Consider the following 19816-nt stretch of genomic DNA (forward strand, 5'->3'; position numbering starts at 1 on the left):
GATGCAGTAAGGGTGTGATTGTCATGTACTGTTGTCTACACCCATGGTAAGTACCACAGTGTATCATCTGCACATGTTGGCATACTGGTGGTAAGGATGTCAACAGAAGTCTACATACATAGGTAGCACAGGGGATAAGGTAATGAATGTATTAATATGCAATGATGGACATGTAAACTGCAAGTGGCATGTTGCCCACACTGGACTCTGCAATGCGGATGTTTGAGGATGTTGATATGTGTGCAGTACTACACGACTGGTACAGGACACAGAGGAGCACCCTAGCACTGCAAGCTCACATCTCATACCATGCTAGACAGCCCCAACACACAAAACTAACTGTCACAGGAGGGAAAGTCCCCATACATGTTAGGGATACTGTGGTGGCAGGCCAGGTAGCATACATCCTACTAAGTACGGAACCACTGAGTGAAGGCTCAGTGTCTGTTATTTGACATGTGTGTTACTGCAGGTATGAGCACATGGGTTTCCATCCAGTTATTGTACATCCTGACAGTACATGGTCTGTACACTTGTGTGCGCTGAGACTGGACCCTAGCCATCTGACCTGTGTATTTCCATGTACATCTGCATAGTGCCTGCATATTTGCAGTGTTACCTACTGGAAGTGGTACAGCTTGTTTGTTGTACAATGGACTACATGCAGCCCTGCTTACTGTAGCTGTGTTTGCATGCATGTTTGCTTGCAATTACCATGGAATACTGATCCCACCTGCAATGCATAGTTACAGAGCTTCTGTGGACTCCTAGTGACATCTGCATAGCTTACTATATGTATGTCCATGTCTCACTTGACAGAATGTCACTGTTTGTCCTGTTCACATGTGCGTTGCCTGCGACACATTGCATATGACTTACCTGGCATTTGTCCACGTGAGCAGTCATATATGCTACTGCTAACTAATCACAGGCACTACACCCTCACATATTCATCTTCTGTTGAACCACCTGCTTCGCTAGGGACGGCTTGCACCTGTCACCCCTGGGCTTTCAGATATCGGCAAAGGCTCTTGCTACCCCCATAGTGCCTATGTTAGGCAAGGCTCAAATGACAACCCACCTTCATAGGTATCACAAGGGATAAGAAACTAAGATTAATGCTACCCAACGCCAGAAGTCTAAACCTCAAGATGCATGCACCCGAAACTCTCCTTGGCATGGAGAACATCGATATCTGTGCAGTAACAGATGCCTGGTTCAGGGCTACTGAGAGCACCCCAGCACTACCAGGTTATACCTCATACCATGCGTTTCAGCCCCAAAACTTGGAACAAACCACAAATGGAGGGGAAGTATTGATATTCATCAAAGATACCCACACCTCCAGGTTGGTGGCAAAGCACCAAGCATCAGAGACTATCCATGTGCAACTAACAATGGGTGAAACTGCCTTCCAGGTTGTAGCCTGCTACAGACCATCCTCCCAAACCCAAGAACTGCACTCGGACATCCTGTGAACAGTGGACATATGAAGGTCTCTCCAAACACCATTATATTGGGCGACGTCAACTACCCAAACATAGACTGGGAGCCTGACTCTAGCTCCAACACCCTAGGCCAAAGATTCCTAGAATATATGAGCTCAAATGCTATGGAACAGCTTGTTACCACTCCCACAAGAAGGGGAAACATACTGGACCTGATCATCATCAACATGGGGACTCTATGCTCCAGACCAGAAGTGTATCCCTCACTGGTAAGATCAGACCATAAACTAATCTCACTGGATATTCACATCCCGACCCCACCCCCTGCCCAGAACACCACAGTGAACAACTTCTCTAAAGTAAATTCACACTCCTCGAAACTGAGGTGGAAACCTTCAAAGCCCCCGGGCCTGTGGAAACTACAGACCAGACCGCAGATTCCTCTATAAACGCATTCTATGGACACCTTCAGGAATGCATGGATCATGTGATCCCGAATAAAACCAAGACCCAATCCTCCAAAGGCAGACATCCTGTCTGGTGGACCCCAGCCATAAACAAACTATACAATAGAAGGAGGAAGCTACTAAATGATACAGCAAAATCCCAAAAAGGGAAGGCATCACTGATCAGTATTAGCAAATAACTACAGGCACTCATAAGATTGTCTAAGGCCAGCTTCGAGAGAAATTACACAGGACACTAAGGATAATCACAAGGCTTTCTTTAGTTATGTTAGGAATCTGGGTGGTAATTCCCAGATATGCTCAGAGGTAGTCCAAAATGTCAATAGAAACACCAAACTCACAGACATTGCCAACATTCTAGCTGACAGGTTCAGCGCAAACCCCCTCCCCCTCCACACCGAAAGTGCAAATATGCACCCCAGCAGAGTTCTGCCCCCCTGACATCTCAGATGCTCAGGTAAGAGCTGCCCTCTCCAAAGCAATACACACTGCATCAATGGGACCAGACAGTGTCCCGGGCTGTGTCCTACATGAACTCCAAGATGTGCTACAATCAAACATAAAACTACTGTTCAATCCCAGCCTTACTTCGGGATATGTGTCCAAAGAGTGGTGTACAGCAACAGTGGTCCCTCTACAGAAAGGTGGTGCCTCAACGGATCCTGGACACTATCGCCCCATACGCCACACTAGCTCAGTCTGCAGAGCTATGGAAAGGATCATCATGGACCACATAAATATAAATATTGGGGACTTACAGACACTGGTTCATACCCAGTTTGGCTTTGTTAAGGGCAGATCCTGCCTCTCAAACCTGGTTGATTTCTTGGAAACTGTCACCAAGGCCATTGACGAGGGGAAGGTGGTCCACACAGCCTACCTGGACCTCACAAAAGCCTTCGATACAATACCCCACTCGGGCATTCTAGAGAAGCTCATCAGCTTAAATATAAGCCCCTATGTCACTAGATGGATTGCACACTGGCTCAAGGAGAGAACCCACATGGTTAGAATTGCTGGAGCCATGCCAGACTCCAAACCAGTTACAAGTGGTGTCCCACAAGGCTCAGTCCTGGGACCTCTCTTGTTTGGTATATATTTATCAGAGGTACAGGCCAACATGGAAGGACTGTGGCTGACCAAATATGCAGATGAATGCAAACTGGCCACCATAATCGAATCTCCAGCCGACACAAGCATCTTCCAAAAGTGCCTCATAGAAACAGACTACTTGTGCCAGAGCCATGGCCTCCAGCTGAATGCAAACAAGTGTATAGTCATCCCCTTTGGCAAAAACAAAGTGCCCACAAAGTACCACATAGGTGGTACTCCATTACGTACAGAAGAAGTAATTAGGGACCTGGGGACCCAAGTTGATAGCAATCTCTCATTTGACAACCACGTGGCCAAAGTGGTTAGAAAGACATTTTATATAGCCCACCCCATCATGAAGGGATTCACTTCTACATCAGGGGAGGGCATCGTACCTCTTTACTCATCCCTCATCAGGCCCATAACTGGGTACAATCCCCCTGTTGGGATGTACCTTACCAGACACCTGCAGCAACTGGAAAGACCCCAAAAGTACCTCGCCAAGAGGATCAAAGGGATCAAACAGATGCCATATGCTGACCGGTTAAAGAAACCCCAGCTCTACTCAGTGGCATACCGCCTGTTCAGAGGCGTTCTGTGCCTAATGTATAATGCCATGTCAAACCCGGAATTAATGGGCATGCTGCACATGAGAATATCCAAATCCCATCGGGCTACACGCTTGAGAGACCTGAACCTCAGCACTGAAATAAATAGGACATGCTGGAGGGACAGATTCATAACCCAGAGGCTCACTTCACTCTGGATTAAAATCCCAATCCAGGTTAAGCAGAGTCCCTCATTGACTCTCTTCAAGCGGGATCTTGATGAGTGGATGGGACATTGTAGGTTTACCCCGGGTATCACTTCTGTGTCACTGTTAGACAGAGGCACAGTATACTAACCTCGAAAAAGGTCATGGCAAGATATATTTACAATGGATGGCGATAGCCAAACACATTCTGGCTAGGTTCTTAAATGCCCTAGGGCAGATAGCCTAGTATGAACCTATGAATCTATGTAACTTGTTCTCCATTGGCCCTATGTGCTGTTAATCACCATGGCAATCACATTACTATGGTAGCATGTGCAAAGGTCAGTTGTCAGTCACCTCTATGGTACAGTTGTGGAATATGTGGGTCATGTGGCAATGTCACAGCTGCCACATGTACACAGTCAACCCTCTCCCCATACACATGGACGTACAACACATGTATGAGATGGAACCACATAGCCAAACTAGGGACTAAGCACTCTGAACCCAGTACTGGCATAACCTGTCAGGTGACATGCAATACTACAGTGACTACAATACCAGTCTGATGTAGACCTACACTGACAACAATACAAGCACGTGAACACACTGGGCCTTTTGTGGAGCCTTAGAATAGCATCCTGCATGAGCGGCACACACCTCTGCAGCTGGCACACAGGCATACGTTATGCCTGAACACATCACGCATAACACATAGCACACAAATCCTGTGTGCCAAACAGTCACAGCCTGTACGTCTAGACAACACACCTGCCACAGTTGGGTTACCTACCTTTATTGTCCGGTACAGTGTGGTCACGCTCACCAGGCTGGACAAGGTGAAGGTTACAGTGATATGCCCGTGGGGCACTATGGTCCACCAGATAACACAAGCATACAGGTCAGTCAGAGGCATGGACACATATGACAGTCATTGTCCATGCCACATACCTTCTCCTGCTGTACTTGTAGGGTGCTGACATCATCAGTGTTTAGAAAGGGGAATGTGCATCCTGTAGTCTGTTCTCCTAGTTGCCAAAAGGGACATTTCCCTAACACAAAATTGCATACACACTAACCCCCCTCATCCAAACACACACACTTGCCATTTGCAGGATTCAAACCCCTACCTGACTATGTTATGACACTCAAGACGGACGCATTAGCAGAGCACGCTATTCGCATTACTGGGAGGTTTCCCTTCTCCTGCTGTACTTATAGGATGCTGACATCATCAGTGTTTAGAAAGGGGAATGTGCATCCTGTAGTGTGTTTTCCCAGTTGCCAAAAGGGACATTTCCCTCATACAAAATTGCACACACACTAACCCCCCTCATCCAAACACGCACACTTGCCATTTGCAGGATTCAAACCACTACCTAACTATGTTATGACACTCGAGACGGACGCATTAGCAGAGCACGCTATTCGCATTACTGGGAGGTTTCCCTTCTCCTGCTGTACTTGTAGGGTGCTGACATCATCAGTGTTTAGAAAGGGGAATGTGCATCCTGTAGTCTGTTCTCCTAGTTGCCAAAAGGGACATTTCCCTCACACAAAATTGCACACACACTAACCCCCCTCATCCAAACACACACACTTCCCATTTGCAGGATTCAAACCCCTACCTGACTATGTTATGACACTCGAGACGGACGCATTAGCAGAGCGCGCTATTTGCATTACTGGGAGGTTTCCCTTCTCCTGCTGTACTTATAGGGTGCTGACATCATCAGTGTTTAGAAAGGGGAATGTGCATCCTGTAGTGTGTTCTCCCAGTTGCCAAAAGGGACATTTCCCTCACACAAAATTGCACACACACTAACCCCCCACATCCAAACACACACACTTGCCATTTGCAGGATTCAAACCACTACCTAACTATGTTATGACACTCGAGATGGACGCATTAGCAGAGCGCGCTATTCGCATTACTGGGAGGTTTCCCTTCTCCTGCTGTACTTATAGGGTGCTGACATCATCAGTGTTTAGAAAAGGGAATGTGCATCCTGTAGTGTGTTTTCCCAGTTGCCAAAAGGGACATTTCCTTCACACAGATTTGCACACACACCAAACCCACTCACACACACACTTGCCATTTGCAGGATTCAAACCCCTACCTAACTATGTTATGACACTCGAGACGGAAACATTAGCAGAGCGTGCTATTCGCATTACTGGGAGGTTTCCCTTCTCCTGCTGTACTTATAGGGTGCTGACATCATCAGTGTTTAGAAAGGGGAATGTGCATCCTGTAGTGTGTTTTCCCAGTTGCCAAAAGAGACATTTTTTTCACACAGACTTGCACACACACCAAACCCACTCACACACACACTGAGCATTTGCAGGATTCAAACCACTACCTAACTATGTTATGCCACTCGAGACAGACGCATTAGCAGAGCGCGCTATTCGCATTACTGGGAGGTTTCCCTTCTCCTGCTGTACTTATAGGGTGCTGACATCATCAGTGTTTAGAAAGGGGAATGTGCATCCTGTGGGGAGGCAGATGCCAAGCACACTCTGGCTAAGCTGTCATTCCCTAGGGCAAACAGCCTAGTGTTGACCTCTACACCCATATGTTTAATTGTCAAATGCACATTATTTGTTGCTGCTAGACTGTTTGCAGATCTTTATTGCCATAGCATTCCCTGTTTGTATGAACAACTTGTGTATCTGTGGAAGATGTTTGCATATGGGAGGGATACACTATATCACGTATGTCTCTGTAGTCATTTAACTGTATGCACTGGGCAGATTGCTGTAATGTGGTTGGTTCCAGGAATAACACGTAAAAATACCAGATATGTGTGGCCAACTGCTAAACTGAGATTTGGCCTAAGTGTGTGAGCATGCCCAGTTCAGCCTTCCCATGGCATGTTGTCTGACATATGTCTCATTTATCAAAGTGTGTGAGCATGCCCAGTGTGAGCTTTCCATATGTTGAACTCTGCAGCTCACCACATTTGTGGATGAGTGTGAAGTTCAACAAAAATCTCCCGTTTATGGTTGTGTGTTGTGTGTCATGTTGTGTAGTTACTGTCCAACTGCTTTGTGTGTGAACACAACAGGGATTATACTGTGCCTGCAGGGTTTGCATGGGATACTTTGCATACAGTTGTCAACATCCTTTCATACTGACCTAACACTTTAGTACTGTATAGTGTACTGGTTCAGTACTTTGACTGTGGTGGACAGTATCCTGGGCTTTAGTCCTGTCACTGCTTTACATTTCCATAGTGAGCACAACAGCCTGGTTAGGGGCCAGTTGTGCACATCTGACCATGTTGCATTATGTTCAGATATGAACTACTTAAACCAGGCTTGTCCAACATTGGTAGTGTATTCCACAACATAGGTGTACATTTGCAAACACTAGCGATGTGCCCTAGGCCATTTCTAATGCTAGTCGGAGAGTGTGTTTGTCCTTCGACACACATTGTAAGTGGAGTTTGCCATGACATATGTCATGGTTAGTATACTGTGCCTCTGTCTACCTGTGACATAACAGTGATACCCAGGGTAAACCTACCATCTTCCATCCACTCATCAAGATTCCTCTTGAGAAGAATCGATGAGTGACTCTATGGATAGCCTGTACTGGGAGTTTAGTCATGGGTGGGGGTGGCTTCTGTGTTATGGATCATGCAGTACAGCTTGTCCTATGTATGTCAGTGCTGGGGTTCAGGTCTCTCATGTGCATAGCTCACTGCCATTCAGATTGTACAAGGTGCAGCATGTTTATTGATACCAGCTTGGACATGGCTTTATACATCAGGCATAGCTTGCCTCTGGGTGGGCAGTATGGCAGTGTGTGTAGCTGCAGTTTGTTTAATCAGGCAACACATGGCATCTGTGCAAGCTCTTTGATACTCCTGGTGAGGTACGGTTGCGGACTTTACAGTTGATGGAGGTGTCTGCTGAGGTACATCCCTCAGGGGCTATTGTAGTCAACTGTAATGCTGATGAAAGATGACTGCAGAGCCACAATGACCTCCCCTTATCTAGATCTGACAACCTTCATGATTAGGTGGGTATATGGTATGTTTCTGTAAACACTACAGCCACATGTTTGTCCAATGCAGGATATCTATCACCTTGTGTCCCCAGGTCTCTCATTACATGTTAAGTACGTAATGGGTTAACACCTATGTGGTAATTGGTGGGCACTTTCTGTATATTCACGGGGGTTGACTATACACTTTTCTGCAATTAGCTTGCTGACATGGCTATGGCACCAGTTTGTCTGTTCCTATGTGGCCCATTTGTGGGATGCTTGTGTCAGCTGGAGGGTCACATATGGTGAGCAGTTTGTAGTCCTCTGCAAACATGTTCAGACACAGTCCTTCCATGTTGGCCTGTACCTACGGGACATATATACCAGATGAGGGAGGTCCCAGGACCAAGCCTTGTGGGATGCCAGTTATATCTGGTTTGTAGTCTGACATGGCTGCAGCATGTCTGACCATGTCAGTTCTGTCCTTGGTCTGGTTTGCAACCCCTCTACTGACATATGGGTTTATATTTAAGCTGGTGAGCATATCTATAATGAACACGTAGGGTATTGTATAGAAGCCTTTGCAAGGTCCAGCTACGCTGTGTGGACCACATTTCCCTCATCAATGACCTTAATGACTGTTTCATTTGAGTCAAACATGTTTAGGGGCAGGATCTGCACTTAAGAAAGCCACACTGTGTAGGGTCCGGTGTCAGTAGGTCGCCAATATCTTTATGTCTGCGGTACATGCTGATCCTTTCCATAGCTGTGCAGACCGAGCTTCTCAGGATTCTGGGGTGGTAGTTATCAGTATCCATTCAGGCAACACCTTTGTTGAGAAGGACCACTGTTGTTGTACACTGCTCTTTGGGTACATATCCTGTGGTAAGGCTGACATTGAGCAGTAGTGTGATTTGGCATTCCATTCTTCTTGGAGTCCATGTTGGACTCAGCCCAGGACACCATCTCATACCATTGCTGCTGTGTGTTTTGCTTTGTAGATGCTGGCTGTTACCTCAGCATCTGCAATGTCAGGGGGCCAGCAGTCTGCTGGGATAGATATTTTGCATTTGGGGGGGGGGGGGTTTGCACTGCACCTGTCAGGATGTATGTTGGCAATATGTGTGTGTGTTTGGTATGTGGTTTGTAATATTTGTGTGATTCAGAGCATATCTGTGAATTCCCAACACGGTTCCTAACATCAGTTGTGGAAGCCTTGGGATTATCCTTAGTGTCCTGTACAATTTGTATCCTCATAGGTTCATACTAGGCTATCCACCCTAGGGCATTTGTAAGCCTAGCCAGAGTGTGTGTGTCTTTCGCCACCCCTTGCTATGTGAATATTATGGCCATTTATGATTTGCTTTGCTGTGCCTCTGTCTGGACGTGACACAGTGAAGACCCCCAGTGTAACTCTACGATCATCCATCCACTTGGCAAGATTCCTGTTGAAGAGTGTCAGTGAGGGGCTCTGCCTAACATGGAGTGGGATTTTGTTCCAGGGTGTGGGGAGCCTCTGGGTTATGTATCTGTCCCTCCAGCACATCCTATTTCATTATGTGTTGAGGTTGACATCTCTCAATCTTACAGCTCCAATGGCTTTGAGTTTTCGGGGGTGGAGCATGTCCATTACTCCTGTGTTGGACATGGCCTTGTACAACAGGCATGCAATGCCTCTGTGTAGGCAGTATGTGACTGCATTCAGCTGGGGTGTCTACAGCCAGGCAGCATATGACATATATTTGAGACCCTTTATCCTCTTGGTGAGGTACCTTTGAGGTCTTTCTAACTGCTGCAGGTGTCAGGTAAGGTACATCCCAAATGAGGCATTGTACTAGATTATGGGTGTGATAAGAGAACAGTATAGGGGCACAATGACCTCTGTTGACGTAGATGTGAATCCTTTCATGATACTGTGTCCAATATAGACAGTCTTCCTAGCCAGATTGGCAATGTGAGTGTCACATAACAGGTTACTGTCCACTTGTGTCCCTAGGTCCCTGATTACTCCTTCCATACATAATGGTTTACCACCTATGTGGTAATTTGTGAGTACCTTGTTTGGTATTTGGTGGGACATTCATACTGTCCAGTGTCTTCAGGATGGCTGGGTGGGGTTCCTGTGTGTGAGAGTGTGGTCTGTAGCATGCTACAGACTGTACATCAGTCTTGCCTATGGTTAGTTGCACATGGGTGGACTCCAATGCCTTGTGCATTGTCAGTTACCTGGACATATGGGTGTCTGTGATGACTATGGATACTCACCCTCCTTTTATGTTTTGTTCCAGGTTTTGGGGCCATGACACATGATATGTGGTATAACCTGGTAGTGCTGGTGTGCTGTCAGGAGGCTTGCAGCAGGTTTCTGTCACTGCACAGACATCAATGTTCTCCATACTGGGGATGGCCTCGGGAGCATGCATACTGGGGTTTACACATCTGGCATTGGTCAGCATTACCCTTACGTTTCTTTCCACTTATGTTTTGTAGGGTGGTGGGTTAGTCTTTTCAGCCTTGCCTACGAAAGGCTCTATGGAGGTGGCAAAAGCCTTATCCAATATCCAGACACCCAGGGGTAACAGGTGCAAGCCATCCCTGGAACAGCTGCATGGCTTGTCAAGCTTGACATCCCAAGCAGACACACATTGGATCCCCTTGGAATGACACCAGTAATGGTGCCACTTGTTATAACTGATCATTCCGTGTGTGTACTGTGGCATCATTCTTGGTGAGGGTAGGATGCTGCAAACGGTCAGTGTCATACCGGCCTGGACTACATAATCGGAGAGCTCATCTATGTCTCTCTTCATGTAGTCCAGGGAGGTACATCTCAGGTCATTCACACCAGCATGGACTATGACTGCATCATATTTCTACTTGCTTTGGGGTGACCTGCATACTTGTGTTATGTGGCGTATTGTAGCAGCCTACAGGCAGCTTACTGTACCCTTTCACTTGTTCAGTCTGGTGTGCGGGACAGTAGCGTGTCTCACTATGGAGTCACCTATTACAACTGTATCAGGCATGTTGTTTCTCCTTCTGGCCTGTGACTGTTTGGCACACCAGCTTTGTGTACTATGTGTTGCATGTGCTATGTTTGGAGGTTGGTTGATTGGGTGTCTGCTTTGGAGGCCTCTGTTGGTGTGGTGTGTTTGTAATTCGGGCCTCCGGGAATGTTTTTCTGTGTTTATGTCTTTGTTTGCAGTTGTGATAGGTCTATATGGGACTGGGTTTGTGGTGTGTGTGGTTACCTTCTCCTCCTGACTAGTTTTGGGAGTACTGAGTTGAGGGAGCTCAGCCTCCAGTTTGGATAGATGGTTGCATCTCTCACATATATTTGTATTTCTTGGGGGGAGTTGGGGGTTGTCTGTGTACTAGGGGCAAGTGTAACATTGCCTCAAGATTCACAGATTCAACTTGTTGTGGCTGGCCTTAGTGGATTGTGTGTGTGGACATATTTTATTGCCATACTACTGATCAGTGATTACTTCTTTTTTTATGTTTGCTCTATCATGTAGTAGCTTCCTCATTCTCTTGCATGGTTTGGTTATGGCTGGTGTCCACCATGCCAGATGCCTGCGTGTATGGCATTGTGTATTGTTTTAATTTAGGATTGCATAATCCAAGCATTCCTGGCAGTGTTCATGGAATGGCTGTATTACAGGTTCTGAGGTGTGCCCATATTTTGCACCTGCACAGGACCTTTAATGGATTCCACATCAGTTTGGAGGAGTGCAAATATTGCTTTACAGATGTTTTTCACTGTGGTTTTCTGGCCAGGGACTGTGGTCAGGATTTGTATATCCAGTGTGATTACTCTATGGTCTGGTTTTACCAGTGAGCAATACACTTCTCGTCTTGCCATCCAGTACCCATGTTGCTGATTATCACATCCAGTATGCTTACCCCTCTTGTGGGAGTGGTACGTTGTTCCTCGGCATTTTGGTTTATGGATTCTATGAACTTTTGTCCTGCAGTGTTGGAGCTAGTATAACGCTCCCAGTCTATGTCTGGGTATTTTCAGTCACCCAATATAATGTGGTTTGGAGGACTTGATATATTCATGTATTCCAGCATAGGCCAGGTGCAGTTCCTGTTGTTGGGACGGTAGTCTGTAGCAGGCTATAAACTGGGGGGCAGTTTTAGCCACTGTTTCTTGACCATGGCTAGTCCATGCTGCTTCTTGTTGTGGTACCAACATGGGGGTGTGGTTATCCTTGACAATTATTGCTAGCCACCCTCCTTTTTTAGCTTGTTCCATGTTTTGAGGCTGTACAGCACAGTATGAGGTGTAACCTGGTAGTGTTAGGGTGCTGTTGTGAGCCTTGACTCAGTTTTCTGTTACAGCACAGATATCAACATTCTCCATACTGGGTGAGTTTAGACTGAATGCATCTTGCTGTTTAGACTTCTGACATTGGGTAGCATTACATCTAGGTTCTTATCCCTTCTGATACCTATGGAGGTAGGTTTGTGTTTTGAGCCTTACCTATTCAGGACACGCTGTGGGTAACAACAGCCTTTGCCAGTATCCATACGGCCTGCACTGATAGGTGCATGCCAGTCCTAACAGGTGGGGCATCATGTCATGCTCAGCATTTCATCCCAGGCTGGCACACATTGGATCCCCTTTGACTAACTGCGATACTTCAGCCAATTATTGCACTTGATCATCTCATTGCCATATTGTGCCATGATGCTTGGTGAGGGTAGGATGTTAGTCACGGTCCTCAGGTGTGCATATAGTACATGGTGTTACATTACTTAACACATGGCATTCATGCCTCATGTGGTGCTGCAGGGCTGCCTCTGTCGGATGCACATATTACACTCCCTGTACATGTTTGTGAGCAGGTCATGTAATTTTAGGCATCCCTGTTATTATTTGAGTGAGTCAGAGGGGGTATCATTCCCAGGGTTCCTACTGAGCCAGTGTATGTGCTATGCGTTGCCTCTTTGCCAAGGCCAGGGCATACTGGGCACTCCTCCTTCGGCCTACTGGGGCAGGCTCAGGTTGTTCCTCCTCCGAGTCACGCTCTGCCTGTTATGGCCTTGGCAATGGTGGGGGTTGTTTGGCCCAGCCCTATGCTGGTCCTGCTGCAGCTGTTTTCGCAAGATCATATTATGTAGCATAGCACATACCATGACAATTTGGGTACATGTAGTTGGTGTGTACTGCAAGACTCCACCAGATGTGTCCAGACACCAAAACTGTGACTTGAGCAGCCCAAACACATGCTCTATTACATTACGTGTTTGTGCGTGTGCCTCATTATGGCGTTCCTGTTCAGGTGTGTGTGCGTTTCTGATGGGTGTCATCAGCCATGGCTCCAGTGCATAACCTGCATCCCCCACTAGGTGTCCGTGTGGGATGTTCCCATTGGCAAATGTCTGGTACAGCTGCGTCAAATGCCAGATGTGGGAATCATGGCAGCTCCCAGGGCAGCCAGCACACACATTCATTATTATGCCCTGGGCATCACACACGACCTGGCAGTTGGAGTGGAAGCCCTTGTGGTTAATGTAGGCCCTACCCCGCTCACCGGCTGGTGCTTTGATGCGCATGTGCATGCAGTCTATTGCATCCATTACCTCAGGGTATTCCGCCATTTGCTGGAAGAGACGCATATTGCTGGCCAATACCTCACGGGCATTGGGGAAATATACATAATCACCGACATGTGCTGACATGGCATCCAGGAACTGATGAAGTACCCTGGAGGCTGATGCCTGTGATATCCCCATCATATCACCAGTTGGTCTTTGGAAGGTACCTGTTGCTAGTATTCTTAGGCCAACACATACCTTGGTTTCCACTGGGATGGGTTCCCCTCTGTTGGTTCTGTGTGTGAGGCGTGGCCTGCACAGCTCAACTATTTGCTGCAGGAACTCTTGTCCACTCTATAGCACTCTACTATCTCCAGCTCATGTAACCCGTGGTAGGTGACCCTGGGCCTGTATACTCTTCTCCGTCTCCTCACTGTGGGTTGTCTGGCACCATCTGCATTGTCACCACCCTCAGCAAGTCGCCTATGTCTCATTATGACAGCTATGGCAGCCCCTAACATTTCTGCTCTGAGTTCAGCTTTTTCAGTTTTCACTTCTAATAGCTTACTCCTGTCTTGCAGTGTCTCTTGAGAGAAACATCTTGCACTGCTGTTTGCAGATTTTTAAGTGTTGGGCTGAGCTACTATTCTACCTGTGTAACTGCCTGCTTCTAATTGTTTTCACCTGCTAGCTCCAGCAGTATTCCCTGCTAGCTTCCTACTAATTCTGTTGCTTCCTTTTTCCTTTCTGTTTCCTCAGGGGGGAGCAGCGTGTATACCAGCAGAAACACGCTCACAGTGGCTTACACGTGCGCACACATGCTTACATGGTTCAGAATCTGCTTATTCGGGTTAAAACGCGCGCACACCTGTGCAAACAGTGTTAGACATCTCCCAACACGCTCCCACATGCTCAGTCTGCCTTACTCGCGCGCACACCGTCTTACTCACGCTTCGTGGTGCGCACACGTGCGCATGCACGCCCAGTAAGAAACTTTGGTGTAGGCAACAGTGTACACTTTCCATTTCTTGACTTTCCCATGCTTATGTTGTGGCACTCCTCTTTCCATGATATGTGTCTGACATCTGTCATGTAACTTTCACCTCCAATGAACTGCATTTCTTTCTGCCATTCCCCCCTGTAATGTCACCTATCTCCTACTCTGTTCCTCCCCATTCTGTAACTCTTACACTACTCAGAATGTGCTCATTTGCTATTTGACAGTGGAATTCAGTATCCTAACACTCATTTGCATCAGATTGCCTACTAATACTTAGTTACATCTCTTAGACTCAGCTTCCCCCCTTAGCAACCACTAAATGGTGGCCATTTTGTTTTTGTTCTGTTGGTCCCTGCATTGTAAATCCATGTATTGCATAAAACCCACATTTGTGGGTATATAACCTTCATTTTTATGCTTTTATATAGCGCAGCCCGTTTGTGCGGGGCTGCGCTGGGTTTAAACATCGGCCGAAAAAAATATATATATTTATATTACTTTTGCATCAGGTTACCTTACCAATGGCCACATATTTGGCCATTGGCATGCTGCCTGACACATATGCACCCTTTATTTGGAGCTGACATGGCTCCATTGTGGTTTTTGCAGAAACGTACTCAGCTGTCAACTGAGTACATTTCTGCAGCTAAAACGGCTCTTACACGGGCTGTTTTGGGCTTCCTGGATCGCTAATCAACCTCATTTGCATGCTATTCGGCTGCAAGTGAGGTGATTAGCTTATCCACACCCACTCCGTGTAAGAGACGTTTTAGCTGGTCTCTTACACGGACTTTGGGCTGTTCCTGGATCGCAAAGGCTGCATGGAGTCTTACACTACTCTTAGACTCCGTGCAAGCCTCCTTGAATCCTGCCCATAGTCTAAACACTACCGCAATAATGGGATTAAAGAACATCAATTGAGTCGGCACATAAAATTTCTTCAACAGTGTATGAGAAATGCCATGGATTCCTGGAATAAACAAACACATAGAGAAAGAATACCGCTGAAATGTATTTTGTGCCAAGCTAGAACAGCCACTATAACCATCACACTTATACCAGTAACAGGTAAAATCTCTGACTGAAAGACATCATGAGGACTAATCAGTTGCAAACATTTAACATACCTTGCAAAAGTAAATAGGCTTCATAGTTAGAAATACAAACCATTCATGGCTGATGGACTAGTTGTTGTATCTTTCGGCTTTTCCAGGTTAGGGGTTGCCACAGCGGAACTCCGGTCCGCTAATGATTGGCAGTAGATTTTTTACATAACGAGTTGCCAGCTCTGACGCACAACCTTCAACGAAGGTACACCCATTCACGCATGTCTCCACACAGAAGACGCTTTAGCTGAGAATCAAACAGGACAACGTCTTACTGTGAGGTGACAACGGCTGATGGACTAGTAAAAATGTTTATTGGCACAGCTGAAGGCATAAAAATTGCTCCTACCAAATGGATTTGTTATCATTACTGAGAATCAGCAGTTGCAAATATTTCTGTGCTCCACAATCAATGACTGATCACAAGCCTGCAAATTTACATTTAGAGACTAAATTCAAGATGAAATTTCCCACTGAGAACTATAAAAGTAAGGGGCCAGATTTATTAGATTCATTAACAAATACACTAAATATACAGTTAAGTGCACACAATCTGTATTCAAGAACATCCCTACCACATGTATGTGCTTTCTAGTCACTCAGAAAGATTAAGCTAAGTGTTCATGTACTTTGTGATAACTTTTATGAATCCCCCCCCCCCCCCAGTATTTAAGACTGCAAGAAAATCAGTAGGAAAACTAAAATTTGGAGGAAGAAGGTGTGAGTCATGCTTGTGTTGTCAGTTCTCTCACTTTCTGTAGGCATTAATGAATCCTGGGAAGAATCTGACAAGAAAATAGGACAAAATGATATAATGATAACAGAACACACATTCAAATCTGTTTGGTTTATTCAGCTGAAACAGTTAAAGTATAACATTCTCCCGTCCCAAGAAAACACAAACTGACCATTTTAAATAACTGAGAAAAAAGGTTTATAGGGAGTAAGTCCTGATTTATCTGGCATGACAGATGGTACAGAAAGAGAATTACCAGAAGGCTCATAAAGAACTAGAATGAGGTTACTTGGCTCACTCATGACTGCAGTATAAATACTCATGATACAGAACCTGGAGGTGAATCCACAATATGTGATTTAGAGTACAAGTCAAGGTAAACAGGGTGAGTTTAAAATGTAATTGTGACAAGGCATTTGACCACACTTGTATACATTCAAATACACAGAGCTAAAAGGTTGCATATTAATATACACATTAATTTCATTTAGAATATTCAGTCAGACAAGTTGTACGACTTCCAAGTTACAATGTAATGACTGATATGTTCATGTATCTTTATTTTATTAAAATGCTGAAAGTGAAATGAGGGATGGAAAGGAAAGAAAAGAGGAAATTTGGAACCTAAGAGGGATTAGGGGCTCCAGTGAGGCTTTAATATTTTGTTAACAAAGCTAATCATGCAATACACTATCATGCCAAAAAGAAAAAAAAATGAAAGAAAATGTAACTACTACTTTATACATCAGTTCTCACCTACAATCTGGCCAGCTTTTAACTAAGCCCAACCTTGAAAACCAGCAAACTTTCTGACAGATAATATTTTCTTAATCATTTAATGCATTGCATGTACCCCCAAGGGACTGAGCCCGTTCCCATAAATACAATATGCATATGTGTTATAGCCAAGATTCCCAATAATAATAGGGCTTGTCCCACAGAAGCTTGTTCTGGAAAGTGAGTTCCTAATACTCAAGTATTCTAATAAGGTAAAGTCCTCTTCCTCATACAAACTGATATGCCATCTCTGCATTTAGTTAAAATAAAGTTAATTTCATGCATCCAGCACAGGAGTCACCACTCACCTTTGTCTCCTAACTTAAATTCTAATGCCAGCACCAGACAGTTCAAATGAATAGCTTAAACGTTTCATCACTGAATATCATCATTTCACTTCTTAGAGCTCTGATGCTTTAGTAAACAATTTAGAGGCACACAGGTGCGCACAGCCTTTGCCTACACCTGCATGTAAGGAGACAGTTTAAGCTCTGATTGGATGTTAGTTTCTGTATATGCAGCTATGTAAGTTCTGATATCTAACTAGTTGTATTCTGGTAAGTACAAAACCCACCCTCATTTAAGAGAATCTTTATAGTAATCCTTTTGAGTGGTTGCAATTTTGGTTAGAAACAGGAAATATTGAAGCAGTTTTAAATGTGCATTCTTTTACGTTTTAAATTATTTTTTGATTTGACAGCACCAAAATAACTGTGTCTTGTTTTAAGACAAAAATAAAGATTTCTGTTTATTTCAAACTGGTAAATGCCTTCTTTAATATTAACTACAGAAACTATCCCTTTTTTTTTTACTTAAAATGTCACATACCTTGTTGGACAGCCTTTAGCCAGTTTTAGTTAAATGCAGATCAAACACATATGTGACCATGGGTTTATTATTAATAAGCTCAATATTACCTTTGTGGCAATGATAACAGAATGCACTTGTGCAAGGAAACAGAATCATGAATTCCATGATACCGATCTGTAACAATATTATTAGTAATCCACAATGCTATGAATTTGTCTAATGCATATATGCCATTATTAATTGGGCATATGCCATTAACACACAGTATAATATAAACATATACTATACGAAAAGAGAACATAAATGATCTTATCACTGTAAGGCCACCTCAGACATGTAAGTAGCTTATGTTGGTATATGTAATGACATAAGTACTAGGGCCAGAGATGTGTACATTCGAAATAGCAGAAATTACATCAAGGTTAAATAAACACTAGATATGGATAACATCACAGGGACAGAATATCCAGGACAATGTCGTCACACTTACAATACCATACTTTCACAGAAAGGTAAACAACTATTAACAGTAGATGGCTGTGTGTATCATTTGGAGAACAAAACAGCAAGAATTATTGGTGCTGCATTTAAAAACAATGAAATGCAAGAGACTCTCTATAAAAGTGTTTAGAGGTGATGGTGAAGAATTGTTACAATCAAGTGAACATCACCACTGCTTTGACATTATAGAGGCTCACTCATGCAAAACTAGGCATAATATTAAAAATATTAAAAAGAGAACGGAGTGCACAACTTATGATCCTTGTAAGACTGTGTCTAAAGTGTTAGCAACTACATGAAGGGATGTAGTTACTCACATTCCAAACAGTGCATTACAGCAAACTGTCCACAGGGTAAGACAGAAAATTAAAAAGCAGTTTTTTTATAGCAAATTGTAACTATGTGAACCTACAAAACATCAGCAGAATTTGTTACAGACTCACTACTTAATGATTTCAAACATTTCAAGCTTCACATGATTTCACATCTCCATGTGCACCATCCTAACATACTATGTTTTTCCTTCAGATACAAACAAAAATCAAAACTGCAGGTAGCTTAATGCCATATATTTTAAAAACAGCTATAAAGTACAGAAATTGCTGGTCATAATGACAGTTTAAAATGTGATGGCTTTCAACTCAGTCATATTGATTCAACTTCAGTAATGGTATCTAAATGTTAAGCATCTGCTTTAGAAAGAAAATGAATGCTTACTTACCTAGTAACATATTAGACAAAGGCACACGTACGTTGTCAAAAAGTACTTCAAAATGACCACCGTGGACTGCATCTGAAATAAAGAAATTTTATTTTTTTAAAACAAAGAAAAAACTCAAAACAAAAAGCACTAAACGTTTTCAAAATAGCACATACACATATAACGGTGTGAAGGTCCGGTAAGGAGGGAACATCTCCTAATAATGTGTGTTGACAGTGCAATAAAACAGGGTATTGATATCAACATGCAAAAAGCTACCATTCTGCTTAAACTTTACAAGTTACCCAGCTGAGTAGGTGGCTGCTTGTTTAATACTTGTAACAGCAAGGTTAATGGGCAAAGGATACTAGATTAATTTCTGTAATTAAACAGAAACAGAAAATGCATTTTATAATTCCAAATATCTGGTTACTAGCACCATGAATTCTGAAAACTGCAATATTGCATATGAAACAACAGGTAGCAGCTTATGAACTTGTCAATGCTTATTCACAAAGGTTTGGTACAGCAATCTTTTAATCCTATCTTTAAAACTAATCATACCACTTAACCCTCTAATTTTCAGGGACATCCCTGACTGACTCATATTTTAGCTCTGTACCTTTTAATTCCTCCTAAAACTGGTGACTTTGGGAGAAAAGGTGGTGAATTAGACTTGACTTCTTTTACTTCAGAAAATGGATATTAATTCACATTTTCTTATTCTGTCAATGTCTCAGGTAGATAGTACTAATATTTTATAAGTGTCCTTGATAGTCCATGATTATTTCTGGATTTGTCCTTGATTCTATTAAGATTTATCTCCAATTGACTGAGAGCTGAAAAGTGAAATTACCTGTCAAGAGGTTTGATGAAGAGCA

General features: G+C 44.0%; 1 protein-coding gene across 1 annotated transcript in view; it reads right to left on the bottom strand.

Annotated features, from left to right (window-relative positions):
• The window catches only part of ACAD11 (acyl-CoA dehydrogenase family member 11), a 1831981-nt gene that overhangs the window by 366008 nt on the left and 1446157 nt on the right, over positions 1 to 19816 (bottom strand). The window contains exon 16 of the mRNA XM_044061525.1: positions 18957 to 19028. Within this exon, the coding sequence (XP_043917460.1) occupies positions 18957 to 19028 (72 nt within the window). The remainder of the gene's footprint in view (positions 1 to 18956; positions 19029 to 19816) is intronic.

This window comes from Protopterus annectens, chromosome 2.part0 (assembly GCF_019279795.1).
Source record: "Protopterus annectens isolate FY-2018-M chromosome 2.part0, PAN1.0, whole genome shotgun sequence".
Classification (NCBI taxonomy): domain Eukaryota; kingdom Metazoa; phylum Chordata; order Ceratodontiformes; family Protopteridae; genus Protopterus; species Protopterus annectens.